Here is a 19,200-nt window from a genome sequence, read left to right on the forward strand (position 1 = left end):
GTCTTAATATTATATATATATATATAAATGTTAAAATACAATATTTTGGACAAAAATCATCCAATTTGTTAATTCCCACAAAATCCACTTAAAAAGAAATCATGTGTTTCAGATTTTCCTGTGCTTTTTTAAGTATCTCATAATAATATGACTGTATTTATTTTATATAACTAAATAATATTAATAACATTTAAACCTAAATATAAGTTTACATTTTAACATATTCATAACTAATACTACATTACAGGTGTATGTGTATAGCCCCTGTAGTTATAAATGAAATCAAAGTATCAATGATACAGATAAACCTCAGATATCAAGTTTATATATATATATGTTTGTACGTGTGTGTATATATATATATATATATGTATGTATATTTATAGTTGTTGTTGTGGTTGTATGGAACCAGACAACCAAATATTTACCATCATGGACACCATAGAGAATATCTTCTAGGAAAGATGCATATGAATAATTATATGTAATAAACAAGTAAGTAAACAACAAACACACACACCCTGTGGTGAACCCCAAAGTGATATAGTAAAGTAAAATAATAGTCATTACTTTCTATAGTGGCCCAAAACAAATTAGACCACATACTCATTTTGCTGTGTAATATTATAGGAGGAGTCTTCGAAGAGTCAAACATGGCTGTGATACATCAAGGGAATTGTAGTCCATAAAGTCCAAACAAAGATAGAAATGCCATACCACACCTGAACCTGGGAGTAAATGTTTTAGTAAATTAAATAAAAACATCCCACATACAAACAGGTAACACACAGTACACTGTAACAATGTAAGAATCCTAACAAAATCTTATGTCCAGGTTAGCATACAGAGCAACAGCACAGTATACACTTACTTATTTGCATACAGTGGAGTTGCTCAGGTAGAGCATTAGGGAGAGTGAATGGCTTCCTGCTCTGTTACGCAACATATTTAATGCGAAAGGGCTGTTCCATATTGTTCTGCAGCCATTGTCCACTGGATGTGTGGATACCATACTAGTCTTTTCCTTTGTCCATGCATGTCAAAACACCAAACCAGTTAATTATTTATCCTTTTTTTCAAATACAAATCCATATTTCTGACCCAATGTTGTGCTCCAACAAAAAGGTAAACATGTGCCAGTAGCCTTCAATTATAACTATGAGAGAATTTGAATAACAATACTTTGTTTGTCAAGAGGTAGTATAAAAAGCCCTGAAAACATGGGGAATCTCTCCAACGGAGACCATGGGCAAGGTAAGTACTGTTTTTCCTCTCTGCTCAGAGGACATGTAAGTTGCTACAGAGCTTTACAGTTTGCTCTCAGTGTGTTTTTATGAGCTCTTTTTGCTGAAACACGTCATTGGGCAAATTCCACGCCACAGCTCACCACACTTCTACTTTTTATTTCCCCATTAGATTATCTTTTACGAGGACAAGAACTTCCAGGGTCGGAGCTATGAGTGCAGCAACGACTGCACGGACCTTCACTCGTACTTCAGCCGCTGCAACTCCATCCGGGTGGAGAGTGGCTGCTTCATGATCTATGAGCGACCCAACTTCATGGGCCACCAATACTTCATGAGGCGGGGAGAATATCCCGACTACCAGAGGTGGATGGGCTTCAGCAGCTGTATCCGCTCATGCCGGATGATCCCAGTGGTGAGTGGGTTATATTTGTAAAGACAGAAAGGACAATAAGGAAAGATTTTAACGTAGCTCTTGCTTAAGTTTGATTTGTCATACGCTTTCCCTTCTGGCCCCACAGTATCGAGGCTCCTACAGATTGCGCATCTACGAGAAGCCCGACTTCAGCGGTCACATGATGGAGTTCATGGATGACTGCCCCTGTGTGTCTGACCGTTTCCATCACCGCCATGTGTACTCCTGTAACGTTATGAATGGCTTCTGGATCTTCTATGAGTACCCCAATTACCGAGGCCGACAGTACTTCCTGAGAACTGGGGAGTACAGGAGGTACCGCGACTGGTGCGCCACCTGCGCCATCGTCGGCTCCTTCAGGAGGGTCACTGAATTTTAGCCATGAAGCGAAACCTTGCTGTAAATATCAAACACTTTGTTTATTAAAGATGTTGAATTTTTAACCTCCGCTGCAAATGTGTTTTTTTTGTTTTGTCAAAGATTGGCTTTGAAAGGAATCTTAAAGGTGTGTAAAAGGAGCCTTGTGAAGGCAATAAAAGTGATGCCAACACTGTGTGGTTTGCAGATTCTGTATTTACTTACTGTGAACAAGAGGGTAAAAGGTGGTCTTTTCTTATTGTACTTAGACCTTAACTATTAGGGAAAAAGACGGGTCAGCAGCCGTAACTGTACTGCAGCATATAAACTACCCACTGAATACGCAATACCTTTTAAATCTTCTCCTCTGTGATACTTGCTTTGATTCACTTATATTCATTGTTGTGCTCTGTAAAATAAAACTACAAATCATTATAAACTATAATATATTTGTATATTATATACCATATATCTCTTGAAATGCCTACATAATTAGCACCACATTTTCCTGTAGCTACACTGCTGTCCCCCACAATTTATTGGTAATTAAAACATATAATTACTTACAAAAATTATATGATTGGTATTATTCACAAATTAAGTTGTATTTTAAAGTAAAGGTGGTCTTTTTATTGCAAGTCACAAGTAGCCTATACCAAATCAAGACAAACTGTTAAACTTCAGCTATTATGTGCTCTTTACCTAAGGTAGTACTATTACTAGACTGTTACAATTACAATAATTATAATACAAGTTACATTTAATTAATAACAACAATGAACTTGAATGAATAGATAATTTACCCTCTGGCTGTGGTACAGAATCCATAATACCAGAACCTGGTTCAAACAACTACTCTAATTCACATCTCCCTCTCTTTGTCTGTTTAACACACACACACACACACACACACACACACACACACACACACAGTTAGTAGAGAGAGGGAGACATAGTGAGTGAAGGGGAACGAGAAAGAGAAAAAGGATCATACTTTTCTAATAACCTATGAAAGAAGTTTGAGGATCATTTATAACGTTAAGCTAGGGCTGTCCATCCAACAAATGAAAACAGAAAACAGAAAACCAACATTAGACACAGCAGACTGTGATTCCAGCAGTGAAAAGCTGGAATCACTCTTGCATGCTATTTCAAATAAAGATGAAAGCAGGCCTTGCTCGCTACAGTATACTTTTTGTGATTTTCTGTCCCATTTTTCCCTCCTAATCTGGATATGCACTGCAGGCCTGTAGAATAATGGCCCACCCACCTCTTTCCACCTGGGGGTGTGAGGAGATTCTTCTGGGAAGGTTTATGCTTTCTCCCCCTTAACCCAACCCCCTTCATGCAGGTATCGAGTTGTTGGCGCATGATCCCCAACTGGCTTCCCATCTACAAAACCTGCCAGATGCATTTGTTGGAATGTGTTCAAAAGGGCACAGGTAGCTGCCCCACAGTATATTCTCAATATGATTCAAGATAACTAACTACAATTTGTTCATTTGAGTCAGATGGACACAATAATAAAGATCTTTCTGAGTCTTCCTCCCACACAATAACATGTACTCTTTTATTCAATTTTAGTAATTATATCACTATTATATTGATACTATTATTTGATAGCTTAAGTTCCTCAATACCCCCATATACTTTATAACCAATATCACTGCAGAATCAATGACATCTTTTCAGAAATCACTTTAATCAATTTATTTACAGGGCTTTAACATTTTTGTCATTCATTCACACACACACACACAAACACACATACACACACGCACACACACACGCGCACACACACACACACACACACACACACACACACACACACACACACACACACACACACACACACAGTGAACTGGGGTTCAGTGTCTTGCCCAAGGACTCTGACATGTATTATTGTAAAACATTGTATTATTGTATTATTATTTATTAATTTTATTTGCATAGCATTAGATCATGGTTGTAATCCTGGTTCAACCATGTAAAGAACTTTGTTATCAAAAGCGTTAAATATAGTAAATTGTTATTATTACTATAATTCTTATTATTATATGATTTTATATTTGCATGAATTTGATATTTTGTGTTTTATCATTTAAGCTAATCTGCACAAGCCAGTGCCGGTCTACTTGTTTACTAGTCATACATTTCCAGTGCAAGTACACAGAGAGAGTAGTGAGAAACAAAAACTACTTAATTAGCCAAGCTGCCTTTGAAGTGAAGGAAATCTGCAAAGGAAAAAGAAAATGTATTTGTGCTTCCATCCACTACTGTTATGTGAATATTGGAAGTTAAACATATTGAGATAAACAGCTAAATTCTGCCATTAAACAGAGAAGACGTCACTGGTGGGGGGAGAAGAGAAGAAAGCTCCCTGTATTGGAGAAGTGTTTGGAACTGTTTCACCATGACTTTCTGCAAACTGGTGCCTCACTGGATGACATAATTAAGAGAGCTCCAATCAAACCTCAAATGAACAAAAACAATGTGGAAAATATGACAGAGGTGTGTAGGATTTAATGGCATCTAGAGCTTTTATCAATACACTAACTTTTCTACCTCAGCCTAGAAGAAAATGTCTCTGCGATATATGATCTTTTTTTAATGCACAAACTGAAAATATGCATGAAACATATTCAGGCACACTTACTGTGTACCAACTGGAGCCTTCAACAGTTTGTAGTCACTTAGGCCTGTACTCACCTCTGCCTTATCCAGATTTGAATACTGACACATTGACTAGTGCTTAATCCAACGATTACTGACGATTCATGTCCTTTCCCTTATACTATTTAATATATAGTTAATGCATGAATCACATGAGTTTTTATCATTTGATTTGTATAAGTTCCTCTCGCCCTGGATACTCCATGTGTTCAATTCCTAATTCTTAAGCAAACAAGACATTAAAGCTGTAATAAAAAAACAAAGCTAATTTATCACGACAGTTGATGAACCCCCTCCAAATGAAAGTATTGTTATTATCCTGACTTATTTCTTCAGAACTAGACACAAACAAGGCAACAAATAAACTAGTAAACTTCTTTTGAATAAGCAACAGGCTTTGGTATTCCTTGCCACTCTTTATATATTATTACTGCAAATGTACATCCTGAGCAGAAGCTGCACAGCAGTCACCAAGAGACAAGATACATTTATGATATTCACATAAATGCATCTATTAGCCTTTTTTTAAAAATGAAAAAACTCTGTCAAGAATGTAATGCTACTCTTAAACAATATACAATGTTAATTTCATTGCTGTTTTAGGTAATCTGCATTAATTTGAATAATGTGTTGGGATTATTAGTCATATCTCCTGGCACTCTCTCATGGCAATTCATTTTACAGTAAATCAACATCAGTAAACTAATCAAATGTACAAGTTGCCTTTTAAATACAGTTGATTTACATTAGATTTCATGAAACAACATTCTTTTATTTTTTTTTACAAAACAGGATTTGTTGTCAGTAGGGGGAAACCGCAGAAAAAAATAGTCAGTATGGTTTATTCGTTATGTTAACTTAATATTTGTACAGATTCTGGGTTTCTCATGTGTTTGTCAGGGATGTAGCCCGATGTCACGTTCTTTCCATCACTGGTGATCGGACCATACTGTACATGGAGAACCTTCTGACAGAATAGAAAAAAAACACAAAGCTTATGCTTCTAATAGACAATGCAGATTACTGCTGCCAGAAATGTATGGATGGAGAACCATTGTTAAACATTTACAGGCCCTGTTCAGCAAAAGTCATACTGCTAATTCATCAGTTTTGCACATTTGAATAACAACACATCATGGTGCCTGGGGTTTTGTATAAAAAGGCCGTTGAATCATGGAGTTGGCAGAGCAAGTTCAACCATCCACTGGAAACAACCTAAACCACCATCATGGGCAAGGTAATGGGATATTTACTTATGTTTTCACATTGTATCAAAATAAATCAAAATTTAAAATGTAGCACTGATATGAACACTATTTGATTATTAAATCCATATCTTCCCACTGCTTTCCATTTCAGATCGTGTTCTACGAGGAGAGGAACTTCCAGGGTCGCTCCTATGAGTGCATGAGCGACTGCGCTGACATGTCCTCCTACCTGAGCAGGTGTCAGTCCTGCAGGGTGGAGAGCGGCTGCTTCATGATCTACGACCGTCCCAACTACATGGGAAACCAGTACTTCATGAGAAGGGGCGAGTACCATGACATGCAGCGCATGATGAGCATGGGAATGATGTTCGACTCCATCAGGTCCTGCAGAATGATCCCCTATGTAAGAGACCATCTATTATTTTAATTTACTTCATTTTTAGTTTGAATATGTCGTAATGGCTATGCTTACATTTCTCCTGTATTGTATTACAGCACAGAGGCCAGTTCAGGATGAAGATCTATGAGAGGGAGAACTACGGTGGTCAGAGTTATGAGCTGATGGACGACTGCGACTCCATCATGGACCGCTACCGTATGTCCGACTGCCAGTCCTGCAACGTGATGGACGGCCACTGGCTGATGTACGAGCAGCCCCACTACAGAGGCAGGATGATGTACCTGAGGCCCGGAGAGTACAGGAGCTTCAGGGACATGGGATTCAGCGGCATGAGGTTCATGAGCATGAGGCGTATCACTGATATGTGCTAGACTTCTGTATTTGAATTAAGTAAATAAAAATCATATGTAACTCATAACTGTGTTTGTACAGCACTTACTTCCTTTGTGTGGTTCAAGCTGTTAACTAATTAACTAAATTCAATTCATTCATTTGAAAAACTCAACAGCAATGCTTCTTTCCAGAAATCATGAACCAGTTACTTAAGAAAATCCACCAACCTTGTTGTGAGCTGCTTAATGTAGGAACTATTTTACTTCTACCAAACTACACCCGCCAACCATAGCTGAATGTTAGCTATCTCAGTGGTGCTAGGTGAGCAAGCTAACGTCATCTGAGGAGGTCGCAATAATGTTGGCATCCTGCACGAGCCTCTCGCCCAAGAGTAGATGCACCCTTGCTTTAGCATTGATGGCATGTCTAACACTTAATTTAAACAGTTTTAAGCATGAGGTTATCCATTTTAGCTGGCCAGGCTACATGCACGAGATATTCTGGTTTGTCTGGGATTGTCCTTTTTCAAGCTGGGTATCTTGAGTCACATGAATTATCTTTAAAACTCTAATGTGTCCCGGTTGTCAGCATTCACTACCAAATTGTCCTGCTTCACCACAATTAAGAAACATAATTATTATTACTATATTACTCTTGTTTTTATCACTTAGATAGATGTTTATCATGTTCTGTCCCACTCCTAAACCAACATAAACACATAAACAATGCACCACAAGGCTGAATTCAACACAATCAAAGTGCTGTTGTCAATGCTGTTGCTAGCCTATGAGTCATAGGCAAGCGGTTATGACGCCCGTGGCTCTTTCTGATCAGTCTGGTTAGTTATCATGCTTATGAGAAAGCTGCCCCCCCACTTTTAAGGGTCGACGGTTTGAAAATATGGTCACCCTAGGCTAATGACTTTGAAGTTGGCTTAACCCTCTTATGCAAGCAACTGGTTGGTTGTCGTGATATAACGTTACACCACTGCCATTTGTAACCTAGTTGGCTTAAAGTTGCAGTAGGCATTTTGAACATACATAATGCAAAACCTTCTGCCTCTCTCTCTACTACCTCGTATCCCTCTGTTAAGCCCTTGCTACCAAACCCACAAGTTTGAACAGCAGGGAGACGGTTGCCCTGTGGAACCTCATGACGTGTAGTGCCCACAGACAGCAGTTAGTGGTTAACTTCCCTTCAGGAAACTCTGTTAATCCAATTTGCAAACTGCTAAATTGCCTTTATGCGGACAACACAGTGATATACTCTTTTGCTCCTTCCCTGATTCAAGCTATAAATGAGAATCAGATAGCCTTTCAACAGCTTCAAGTCTCACTACATGGGCTCAAGTTAGTTCTACATGCTAAGAAAACCAAATTCATGACGTTTACAAGGGCTTGCTCCCAATCCCCAGGTAACATACAGTCAGGTCCATAAATATTGGGACATCGACACAATTCTAATCTTTTTGGCTCTATACACCACCACAATGGATTTGAAATGAAACAAACAAGATGTGCTTTAACTGCAGACTTTCAGCTTTAATTTGAGGGTATTTACATCCAAATCAGGTGAACGGTGTAGGAATTACAACAGTTTGTATATGTGCCTCCCACTTTTTAAGGGACCAAAAGTAATGGGACAAATTAACAATAATAAATCAAACTTTCACTTTTTAATACTTGGTTGCAAATCCTTTGCAGTCAATTACAGCCTGAAGTCTGGAACGCATAGACATCACCAGACGCTGGGTTTCATCCCTGGTGATGCTCTGCCAGGCCTCTACTGCAACTGTCTTCAGTTCCAGCTTGTTCTTGGGGCATTTTCCCTTCAGTTTTGTCTTCAGCAAGTGAAATGCATGCTCAATCGGATTCAGGTCAGGTGATTGACTTGGCCATTGCATAACATTCCACTTCTTTGCCTTAAAAAACTGTTTGGTTGCTTTCGCAGTATGCTTTGGGTCATTGCACATCTGCAGTGTGAAGTGCCGTCCAATGAGTTCTGAAGCATTTGGCTGAATATGAGCAGATAATATTGCCCGAAACACTTCAGAATTCATCCTGCTGCTTTTGTCAGCAGTCACATCATCAATAAATACAAGGGAACCAGTTCCATTGGCAGCCATACATGCCCACGCCATGACACTACCACCACCATGCTTCACTGATGAGGTGGTATGCTTTGGATCATGAGCAGTTCCTTTCCTTCTCCATACTCTTCTCTTCCCATCACTCTGGTACAAGTTGATCTTTGTCTCATCTGTCCATAGGATGTTGTTCCAGAACTGTGAAGGCTTTTTTAGATGTTGTTTGGCAAACTCTAATCTGGCCTTCCTGTTTTTGACCACCAATGGTTTACATCTTGTGGTGAACCCTCTGTATTCACTCTGGTGAAGTCTTCTCTTGATTGTTGACTTTTACACACATACATCTACCTCCTGGAGAGGGTTCTTGATCTGGCCAACTGTTGTGAAGGGTGTTTTCTTCACCAGGGAAAGAATTCTTCGGTCATCCACCACAGTTGTTTCCCGTGGTCTTCCGGGTCTTTTGGTGTTGCTGAGCTCACCGGTGCGTTATTTCTTTTTAAGAATGTTCCAAACAGTTGATTTGGCCACACCTAATGTTTCTCTCTGATGGGTTTGTTTAGATTTTTCAGCCTAATGATGGCTTGCTTCACTGATAGTGACAGCTCTTTGGATCTCATATTGAGAGTTGACAGCAACAGATTCCAAATGCAAATAGCACACTTGAAATGAACCAATATTTATGGACCTGACTGTAACTATCAACACACTAAATGGGGACTCAATTGAAAAAGTGTCTTCATAAGTTTTTAGGTATTTGGTTGGATGACAAGCTTTCCTTCAAAGTTCACATTGAAATGCTTGTGAAGAAGCTAAAATTAAGGCTAGGTTTATATTTTTGAAATAAGGCTTGTTTCTGCTCCTGCGCATCAAAAGGAGCCAGCTGAAGTGGTTCAGGCATCTGATTAGGATGCCTCCTGGCTGCCTTCTAACTGGAAGAAGACCCTGGGGGGTTATATCTGGAATTATGTTCTGTATTGAGGGTTTTGTGAGTGGAGTTTTCCCTGTATTCACTGCTGTCAGCACCAATATAACCAATCTAGTGTAGTAGTAAATTCTGAGGAAACGGCAAGATTTTGATGCTGAAGATGCTGACTGCGAATATGCTATAATATCCAAAATGAGGGATGTTCTGTGCTCCTAACTTGTGTAGCTGGCAAACAAGAATTTGAGAACGTTTTAAGGGGGGCTTCTGCACTTTTAACCCACACTGCCCATTGACAGGATGGAATACAATCATTTTTCACTACCTGTAGTCTAGAACTACAAGTCTTACTGCTACTAGCTGCAGTTTCTCACTGGATTTTTGTTAGCTCGAGCTGACAGTTGTTTATCAAATGCATGTAGAAAAATACATTTTAGAAAATTGAGCATGAGTGCCACATACAAATTTACTCCTAAACATGAGACAATGTCCATGTACTTGAGTGTGAGCTATTTTCCCCCCTTGATTCAGAGTACATCCTTAATAGACCTTTTTCACAGCAGCCATTTTGAAATGAAATAGTAGGATAAACACCTTGCCGTTGTCATTTCATTTTGAAATGGCTGCTGTGAAAAAGGTCAGGTTGTTCTTTCTACATCTCTCACATGGGAAGGCTTTGGTAATAACAGTACCTCTATCTCTGCATTGCTGCCAACCTTAACAAACTGAACATAAGTACTTACTGTAACACATATTTCACCCTGTGGTAGGACAAGAAGATCTATTGCTAATAATTTAAATCTTTTGCTCTATCATGAATTTGGTCAAACTCAAAGATCATCCAGCCACTTCACACTGGTCTATTTGACATTTAAAGAAGATGATAATGATGATAAAAGCTTGGTGTATTACCTGCTGCAAAGTGACAACAGCAGGGGCTATTTTCTACTAAATGAACTGGTTCAGAAAACTATCACAAAATAGCTGTTGTTCTATCTACTAAACCCTGGTGAATTACAAAGACCACTAGCAAAACAAAATGCCGTACCTTTCTCATTGTGTGTCACAATGCAGTTCTGATGGGAAAGCGAGGCTCTTTTACATTCTCTTACAGTACATTGTAATGTTCATCAATTGTTTTGAATGTCAGCCTTTTTGAAATTCTGGTATGGCTTCCAACAAAGATATACATTGATATGTTATTACCTTTCAGACTTCATACAAATTATTATTATTATTATTATTATCATTTTGTGAAAGAGTGTAATTAAAGCTGAAAATGTTCTAAACAACATGCACATATAAATCAGTGATATGAAATACAGTACACACTTAAACTACAATATGATTAATACTCTAAATATGAGTGTGCTTGGAAAAAAAGTAGATATGTTTTCTATATGTTTAATTTCTTTTCCCATTTATTTAAAATAAATATGATTTTTGCACTGATGTGAAATAATATTACCTGTATTGATATAGTACATTTACATATGAAGGCTTCAGACTTATAGTACAGTAAGCCTTGTACAGGCTCAGCTAATAAAATAAGAAGTGTGAAATTAGTAGTGTGACAGACAGGACCAAAACATTAATGCCTATAAAATGACATGTTTTGTTAAAAAAACATTACAAAATATGTTAATTTACCAAGTGTGTCTAGTGCACTTTTTGTACTAAAAGTTTCTAACACTATGCAAATGGAATGACCTATATTTTATATTTCTGTAATTCATGTGAATGTGCATTACATTTTTCTTACTGTCCTACTGATTCAAATTTCAAAGTTTTTTGTCAAACTTCCTCAAAACACCCCTTTTGTTGATGGTCACTAAAACCTGGTGTATTATTTTAAATTAATTTCCCCTTTTAATATTAATACTATTTAGTCAAACTGATACTGTACTTGTTATTGATACCAACATGTATGTTGGCTTTTTAGAAGTTAATGAGGACACAGAACCAATAGTATTAGTATTAGTGGTTTCTCAATAAATAACCTTTTTTGCACTGTGGAGCCATGTAGTATTATTTGTTACACATTGATTTATGTCATATAAAGAACATTTAATCCAAAAAAATGTACTAGTTATTAAATAATTGAATTGTTTTTAGTGTATAGATTTCCCATGTATGTCATCTTTTTACCATAAATGTATGTTGTACGTGTCCAGTTTCAGATCACTCCTTAAAAAATAACAGAGGAATTCATTTAAAAGAGAATCACTAGATTTTATTTAAAATCTTGCTTTTATACACTGGTGCTCTAATAACAGGAATCCATGATACGCCTCATGCTCATGAACCTCATGCCGCTGAATCCCATGTCCCTGAAGCTCCTGTACTCTCCGGGCCTCAGGTACATCATCCTGCCTCTGTAGTTGGGCTGCTCGTACATCAGCCAGTGGCCGTCCATCACGTTGCAGGACTGGCAGTCGGACATACGGTAGCGGTCCATCATGTTGTCACAGTCGTCCATCAGCTCATGCATCTGACCACCGAAGTTCTCCCTCTCATAGATCCTCATCCTGAACTGGCCTCTGTGCTGTAAATTGAAATAAGCAAACATGAGTCACTGAAATCCTTATTCAAATATTGTAATAATTTTCTTTCATGAGGTTCATATTTCATATAGTATAATAGGAAATAATGAGTTACTGTACCATGGGGATCATGCGGCAAGACCTGATGCAGTCGCTCATGCCCATACGCTGGTAGTCAGAGTACTCTCCCCTCCTGGCAAAGTACTGGTTTCCCATGTAGTTGGGACGGTCGTAGACCATGAAGCAGCCGCTCTCCACCCTGCAGGAGTGACACCTGCTCAGGTAGGAGTTCATGTCAGCACAGTCGCTGCTGGTCTCATAGGAACGACCCTGGAAGTTCCTGTCCTCGTAGAAGATGATCTAAAAAAATGGAAACCATTACAATCACAGGTTGCAAGTACAAATGTCATTATTTCCCCCAAATTAGATTAAATATTGTTAATGTTTGGAATCAAAAGCTGAAGCTGTACACACCTTGCCCATGGTCATGGTTACTGTTACAGATGTTTTGGCTCAAAATGACTGCACAATTTTCACCATATCCCCCTCTTGCTTTTATACCTGACCTCGCGCCCAAAGGAAACATGACCCCATTGTTCAAATTCCTGACAGAGCAACATGGAGCAGAGGCCCCCGTGTACAGTACAATTCAGAGAGACCTTCAACAGATCATGATTTGCGGTGGTTGCATTTGTGAGGAGAGGCCCCGCTTTGTATTGTCTTTGCTGCTGAACAACAGAGATCGTGTTTTCCACAAAAATACCTTTCTTTGAAGGGCTCATTACATGTTACCTCTAATTTAATGTGATTAATAGGTAAACTATTCAGTTAAAGAATAATAGTACTTTATGAAACTAAATAATGGTTTCCAGACTTTATTTTATTCATTTATTTTACCATATTTTGTTGTAAAAGTTTGTTGTTGTTACTTTATTATTTTATTTATATTTTATTTGTATCGTTCTTATTAATTCGATTTGTTTCTTGGTTTTTTTATTTTGTTTTGCACTGTAAATCTTAACAGTATATCTTAATAAAAGAAGTAAGCTAACATTAATTACTTAATCCTCCAAATAATTTCCTAATTCCAATTAATTAAATCCAACTCAAAAATGGATTGTTGAAGTAATAACTTAAATTTGTACAGTGATGATATAATTAGTTCCATTTACTTAAGTTGACTTTATATCATTACAGAATGTAAAGCCCCAAAATTAATTGGCTACCATTTGATAATTAACAGGTATGGTAATAATTTGCTTTAGTGGAAGAACTGAGTAAATTCATTTGTGGTAACATTTTTATAAAGAAGATGCACTACTTACTTTCAGATAAACACATTTTAATTAATTAATTAATTAATTAATTAATTGAACAAATGAATTAAGTTGCATTTACAATAAATACTTTTAAGTACTTATACTCAAATCAAATATTTTTTTCATGATTAAATTCTTGTTGGTAATTTAAACGGTTGAATGCAATTGGTTTCCTCACTCAACTCAATACTCAACTCATCAGGTTTTACAGTGTCTTCTTAATCTATTTTATCTAGTATAACTTTTATTAAACACTATTTATTATTAAATCATTTTATTGTCATTTTATGTTTGTGTTTTATTTCTCTCTATTATGGTCCACTCTCATTATGTCTTATTATAGCACTTTGAACTGCACTAACCTGTATGAAAGTTGCTATACAAATAAAGTTTGATTAATTGATTGATTGTCTTTTTTCTTCCAAAATGTTTTTGTACTCATTGTAATCCTGATATTTTACATGTTTACAGAGAATTTCATGGTGTACTATAACAATGTTCTTTAACATAAACTTCAAATAAGTTGAAATTGCATGCAGTCTTTAAAAAGTCTCACTGTATGTTAAGCATCAAACGTATGGATAGTGCAGAGCATATTATAGGTGTGATAACTTGGCATACTACCAAAATGTATGAAAACGACACAAATATCCAACAAAACGTTTATTGGGAGTAAAAAAAGCAACACAAATAACCTGGTTCAGACCAGGTTTGGGCCCAAAACTGCTACCGTAGGTCAGGCTTGGGCTGGGCTTGGACCGAATCTGATTTAAAAACAGATCTATATTCAATATTTTATTAATAATGCATGTAACTGTAACTGTTTATTGCCTTTAATCAATAGTGACAGCTGAACAGTGACAGAAAAGGTGGAGAGAGAGAAGATGACACACAGCAAAGGGCCAAAGGTCAGATTTGAACCTCGGATTCAGCCTTGGTACATGGGGCGCCAGCTCTACCAGGTGAGCTATCCGGATGCCCCATATTTCCCTGATTTCAAAATTCTTTTGTGAAAAGCGACATATTACAGGAAGAAAATAATCCTAATGGATGTGTAATATAGAAATCCAGCATCCATTGTGCTAATAAAGATGTGAAAGCTAATTTCTCAAACTTATAACTGATACGAATGAAGAGAGTTGTGTATGAATTTATTTGTTTATTCCTTAATGAACAACCAAGTTTTGATGAGTAGCCGCTTGATTCTGCTTTACTTTTCATGAAACAGGGATACACTAACCAACTTTTTTCAGTTCCGATCCAATAGCTGAATTTGGATATCTGCTGATACTGAGTACCGAGCCGATACCAGTATTTAATTAATAAGCTGTTTGCCTCACTGTGTGGAAGAGACTGGGATAATTTTAGGTGTAAGGCAACATCTGGCTTGACCTATGAACTGGTTACCTAATTTTGAAAGCCAAACAATAAATACATAGATATAAATATACAAAATTATTTATTATTAAAATAATAAACAAAATTAAAAATGACTTGGAATTACAATTCAAGTGTAAACTTTTTAAATGCAACACAAACTGATCAGGGATTACATTTACAAAATAAACCAATACAACTTCATCCAATAAGAACAAAATGTAAGCATGCCAGGGAGCCTTGGATGGATCCTTCAACCATTGTGGGATTCTGTCTCGCAACGTTTAAATTTCTGTTTGAATATGACTGTATTGTTAATATAATATAGAAAAGGAAAACAAAAGTCAGTGGTGCACTGTAAAGCCTGATTGACTTATTACTTTATTATTATTATTAACTTGACTAATTAATTCAAACAATTTAAGCATATAAAAATATTTGATTTGACTAGAAGTATCTCAAGTAATTGTTAAGGCAACTAGGATAAATTGAGTTTATGGTACTAATTCCATTCAGTTAATTGAACTAAACTAGCAAGTATATTACACTCATATTCTCCAAACTTATTTTAAATGTGTTAACAGAATTTTTCTGAATAAAATAACTTAAATGCATCTTCTTCATACAAATGTTTCATATAATTAAGTTGTTAGCAATAGCCTCCTTGTTTTCTTTGTTCAAAGCTTTTCATTATAAAATGTGATATGTACTATGTATTATAGCATAGTGGCACTTGTGTTTTTGTAATGATATGAAGTCAAAGTCAATGGAACAAACTGGAATTATATTACCAATACATAAAATACTGCACACATTTTTTTTTTCATTTCAGTCGGCAGTAAGCTTTAGGTTTAGTCTTACCATTCTGGACTAGACTGTGTTTGGACCTACTCAGTGCATGTGATGTGGGAAATCCCTGACTGACATCATAATCTGACTAATGCAGAGGCAAGAAAAGGGCTTTGTGTAAGAAGACTTCACAGCAATTCATATCCAGTTGTAGTTCTGTTGACGTTATCAAAAAATGTGCTAACCAAAACAATAAAAACAAGTGTCAAGAAGTTACTGAATACTGCAATCATTAATTGCTTCTTAAATAATGTAATTGTGTAAATGTACAAAAGTGTAAATGTGTAAAATGTGAAAAGGTTATTCTATGTATGGTGTTCAGCACCATTTCAATAAAGTCTGCATGGTCTGCATTCAAACCTAATCCTCATTTCAATGCCCACGTGCTCTCTGATGTTGGGTTGGCATGTGTTAAGCACTACAAATGCATGATTTGTTTCATCTACAATTACAACCTTAATTGTAAAGAACTTTTAAAATGCATTTCTTTCTTACTATTCATTTACTATTAATGTACTGAGACATTTCCCTCTTATTCCTGATTAACCATTACATGTTTTGAATAACATTTATGCATAACCAGTAACTTCTTAGGTGAAAATATGAGTTTGTAAATTATTATTATTTGAGTTCTTTTATCTTGGGTACTAATGTATGTATAATGTATAAACACTTGTCTAGATATTTTTTTCCATTGTGCATTCAAGTGATACAATATCACAAACAAAATGTGAAATTAATAGATTACCAAGATGTTGAATATGAAATTTGTTTTATTTCTGAGGTCAGATTTGTTTTTAAAACACATTCATTTGTAAAGTTAACAGGAGTCAGTAATGCGTCTGATAGAGCTGAATCTCATTCCATCGTATCCCATGTCCCTGAAGCTCCTGTACTCTCCGGGCCTCAGGTACATCATCCTGCCTCTGTAGTGGGGCTGCTCGTACATCAGCCAGTGGCCATCCATCACATTGCAGGACTGGCAGTCAGACATACGGTAGCGGTCCTGGAAGTTCTCACAGTCGTCCATCAGCTCATGCATCTGACCACCGTAGTTCTCCCTCTCATAGATCCTTATTTTATAGGACCCTTTGTGCTGTTAAAAAACAGTGCAAATATACAGTGATTAGCAATTTTGATGGAAACCTAGCTCATGTTAACATTAATGTTAATTTCTGTATGTAGTGCTTTGTATTTAGTGCATTCTGAACGTGATACCATGGGGATCATACGACAGGACCTGATGCAGTCACCAAAACCCATCATACGCTGGTAGTCAGAGTACTCCCCTCTCCTCAGGAAGTACTGCTGACCCATGTAGTTGGGACGGTCATAGATCATGAAACAGCCGCTCTCCACCTTGCAGGAGTGGCACCTGCTCAGGTGGGAGGACATGTCAGCGCAGTCGGTGCTGGTCTCATAGGACCGACCCTGGAAGTTCCTGTCCTCGTAGAAGATGATCTAGAATCCAACAGAGCAGTCAAAGTTCAGTATCAAGCATTATGATGGATGGTTACCAATCTCATCCCTGGTGTAAACAGCACCATTAAAGAATAATTATTTTAGTGTGGTAATAGTGCCAAAAGGATGCATCCATGTACCCTTTCTTTGCACAATAGACCTTTCTCACAGCAGCCATTTTGACATGAAATAGTAGGGTATGAACAGGTGTTACCAATGACACTAGTTAAGGTTCAGTTTCATTCAGGTCAAACACAGTGAGGGTGCTGCTATTGTGCATGTTGGCTCACTGGAAAGGCTCTGTTGCACTATAAAACACTGCTTTACCCTACTATTTCATGTGAAATAAATGGTAAAATGGCTGCTGTGAAAAAGGTCAATATTTGAATACAATAAAGCAATGAGAAAAACTGAATGTGTGCAAACATCATAAGAGCAACAATTCTGGTAAACTATGCTAACTAACTAACAATAATCTGATATAATAATAAACTTACCTTCCCGTGCATGGTGGCAGAGTGAGTGATGCTATAGCAATCCTATCCTGGATTTAAGCCTTTTTTATAGCTAACGTGACATCCACACAATCGATGGCACTATTGTATGGAAACCATGAGTCAGCATGAGCATGCAATGTTAGTCCCTGTGTTTGTGAATGCTGATGGGAAAAGGTTATTATGCGTCCACTCGCAGGCTCTATCATTCTAGATCAAATGACTTCTGTCAGTCACATTTTTGATTACTGTGAATTTCATTGACACGGTTCAACTCTTTCCGGTTTAGAAGTAATATACTGAAAGTACATGTCTGAATCACCTTCAAGGCATAGTGTGAATCATTACTTCAGTAAATTTCTTCTGGTACATTTGTATTTTGTTGCTGGACTGACTGCAAACTGTTTGAGCTACTTTAAATAACTAAAATGGATGCATGTATGGACCTAAATGATCTCAAGTTCTCATACAGTACAAATGACCTTGTGCTATTTTAAAAGTGTGCATAAATGGCAACACTCGCTGTTAGTTCTGTCACATATTATCTGCTTGTTTTATATTTAGATTTACTTGCCACACACACACACACACACACACACACACACACACACACACACACACACACACACACACCACATCTACATGATATTATCAGCTGATATTACAAAAGCTGACTTTGTGTAATGCATTATTGAAGTTGGTTACACTTTGCAATGCAATTCAATTTTATACAATTACAAGTTTTATATTACATTGTAGATTCATTGGATTTTCTGTGAAGATTTACTCAGCAATACAAAAATACTAAATAGTGAATTATATATATCACTGTATTGCTTTTACTTTTAAATGGTGACATACTTGTTCTCAACTGGATATTGTTCATACACTTTATAGGATGTAAATGGTTGCTTGTATTGCATTTATTGTTTCTTTATCCTTTTATCAGGAGAGGAACCATATATGGTAACTTCCTTTATGACAGTTTTAATTACACTTCTATGGCATATTTTGGTGTTTTTTTTATAGGTTATATACTAATATACACTGCTGCTGCTTTCTTTCACAAATCCCTCATATTGGGCTTGATCTTGATTTGCTTATGACTTATTAATTACATATTTTCATAGTATTTTTATGTGGCATATTTCTTTTGCAGTAGCTATAAGCTCAGTCCTTCTATGGGAAGAGGAGGCCTGCTGTACCACAGATTGTTGTTGTGCCAGCCCACCTAGACGTCATTGACTTTGATTTGCAGCCTGAAACTGAAACTTTTTAAAAAAGTCAAAAAAGAAAAAATGTCTTCTTATATCCACCAATAACACTCCAGGGTTGAAATTTAAAATTTCCATGTTTTTCAATAAGTGCCCTGTAAAGGGTTATGGTGTGGTCTTGGTTAGGTGTGTCATAAAAAAGAGATTTAAATCCTGATAAGACCTGGTAAATTAAATCAAAATATAAAAATAATAATAATTTTGAACACTCAAACTGGTCCAGGGCTGACAACTACTTTTAAGGC

At 36.8% G+C, this 19,200-nt stretch overlaps 4 protein-coding genes across 4 annotated transcripts; 2 read left to right on the forward strand and 2 right to left on the reverse strand.

Annotated features, from left to right (window-relative positions):
• Positions 1–1,233: 1,233 nt before the first annotated feature.
• On the forward strand, positions 1,234–2,102 carry LOC127366095 (gamma-crystallin M2-like). The gene is made up of 3 exons (XM_051404825.1): positions 1,234–1,254; positions 1,417–1,659; positions 1,766–2,102. Exons 1-3 carry the CDS (start codon positions 1,246–1,248, stop codon positions 2,036–2,038), a joined length of 525 nt encoding a protein of 174 aa, XP_051260785.1. The 5' UTR covers positions 1,234–1,245; the 3' UTR covers positions 2,039–2,102.
• A 3,762-nt stretch (positions 2,103–5,864) lies between these two features.
• zgc:153846 (uncharacterized protein LOC767711 homolog) lies at positions 5,865–6,715 on the forward strand. Its single transcript, XM_051404823.1, has 3 exons — positions 5,865–5,926; positions 6,049–6,300; positions 6,393–6,715. Exons 1-3 carry the CDS (start codon positions 5,918–5,920, stop codon positions 6,666–6,668), a joined length of 537 nt encoding a protein of 178 aa, XP_051260783.1. The 5' UTR covers positions 5,865–5,917; the 3' UTR covers positions 6,669–6,715.
• Positions 6,716–11,849: 5,134 nt separating this feature from the next.
• LOC127365714 (gamma-crystallin M3-like) lies at positions 11,850–12,740 on the reverse strand. The gene is made up of 3 exons (XM_051404100.1): positions 12,656–12,740; positions 12,302–12,541; positions 11,850–12,183 (listed from the first exon to the last, which is right to left on the reverse strand). Exons 1-3 carry the CDS (start codon positions 12,668–12,670, stop codon positions 11,905–11,907), a joined length of 534 nt encoding a protein of 177 aa, XP_051260060.1. The 5' UTR covers positions 12,671–12,740; the 3' UTR covers positions 11,850–11,904.
• A 3,741-nt stretch (positions 12,741–16,481) lies between these two features.
• LOC127365716 (gamma-crystallin M3-like) lies at positions 16,482–17,717 on the reverse strand. The gene is made up of 3 exons (XM_051404102.1): positions 17,685–17,717; positions 16,945–17,187; positions 16,482–16,822 (listed from the first exon to the last, which is right to left on the reverse strand). Exons 1-3 carry the CDS (start codon positions 17,694–17,696, stop codon positions 16,547–16,549), a joined length of 531 nt encoding a protein of 176 aa, XP_051260062.1. The 5' UTR covers positions 17,697–17,717; the 3' UTR covers positions 16,482–16,546.
• Positions 17,718–19,200: the final 1,483 nt, after the last annotated feature.

This window comes from Dicentrarchus labrax, unplaced genomic scaffold (assembly GCF_905237075.1).
Source record: "Dicentrarchus labrax unplaced genomic scaffold, dlabrax2021, whole genome shotgun sequence".
Classification (NCBI taxonomy): domain Eukaryota; kingdom Metazoa; phylum Chordata; class Actinopteri; family Moronidae; genus Dicentrarchus; species Dicentrarchus labrax.

Bases quoted from the DNA above. Each gene is read 5' to 3' on its own strand.
- LOC127366095 (XM_051404825.1), top strand. The intron at 1,660-1,765 runs GTGAGTGGGTTA...CTGGCCCCACAG, and splicing joins CATGCCGGATGATCCCAGTG to TATCGAGGCTCCTACAGATT.
- zgc:153846 (XM_051404823.1), top strand. The intron at 6,301-6,392 runs GTAAGAGACCAT...ATTGTATTACAG, and splicing joins CCTGCAGAATGATCCCCTAT to CACAGAGGCCAGTTCAGGAT.
- LOC127365714 (XM_051404100.1), bottom strand. The intron at 12,184-12,301 runs GTACAGTAACTC...TTCAATTTACAG, and splicing joins CTTGCCGCATGATCCCCATG to CACAGAGGCCAGTTCAGGAT.
- LOC127365716 (XM_051404102.1), bottom strand. The intron at 16,823-16,944 runs GTATCACGTTCA...GTTTTTTAACAG, and splicing joins CCTGTCGTATGATCCCCATG to CACAAAGGGTCCTATAAAAT.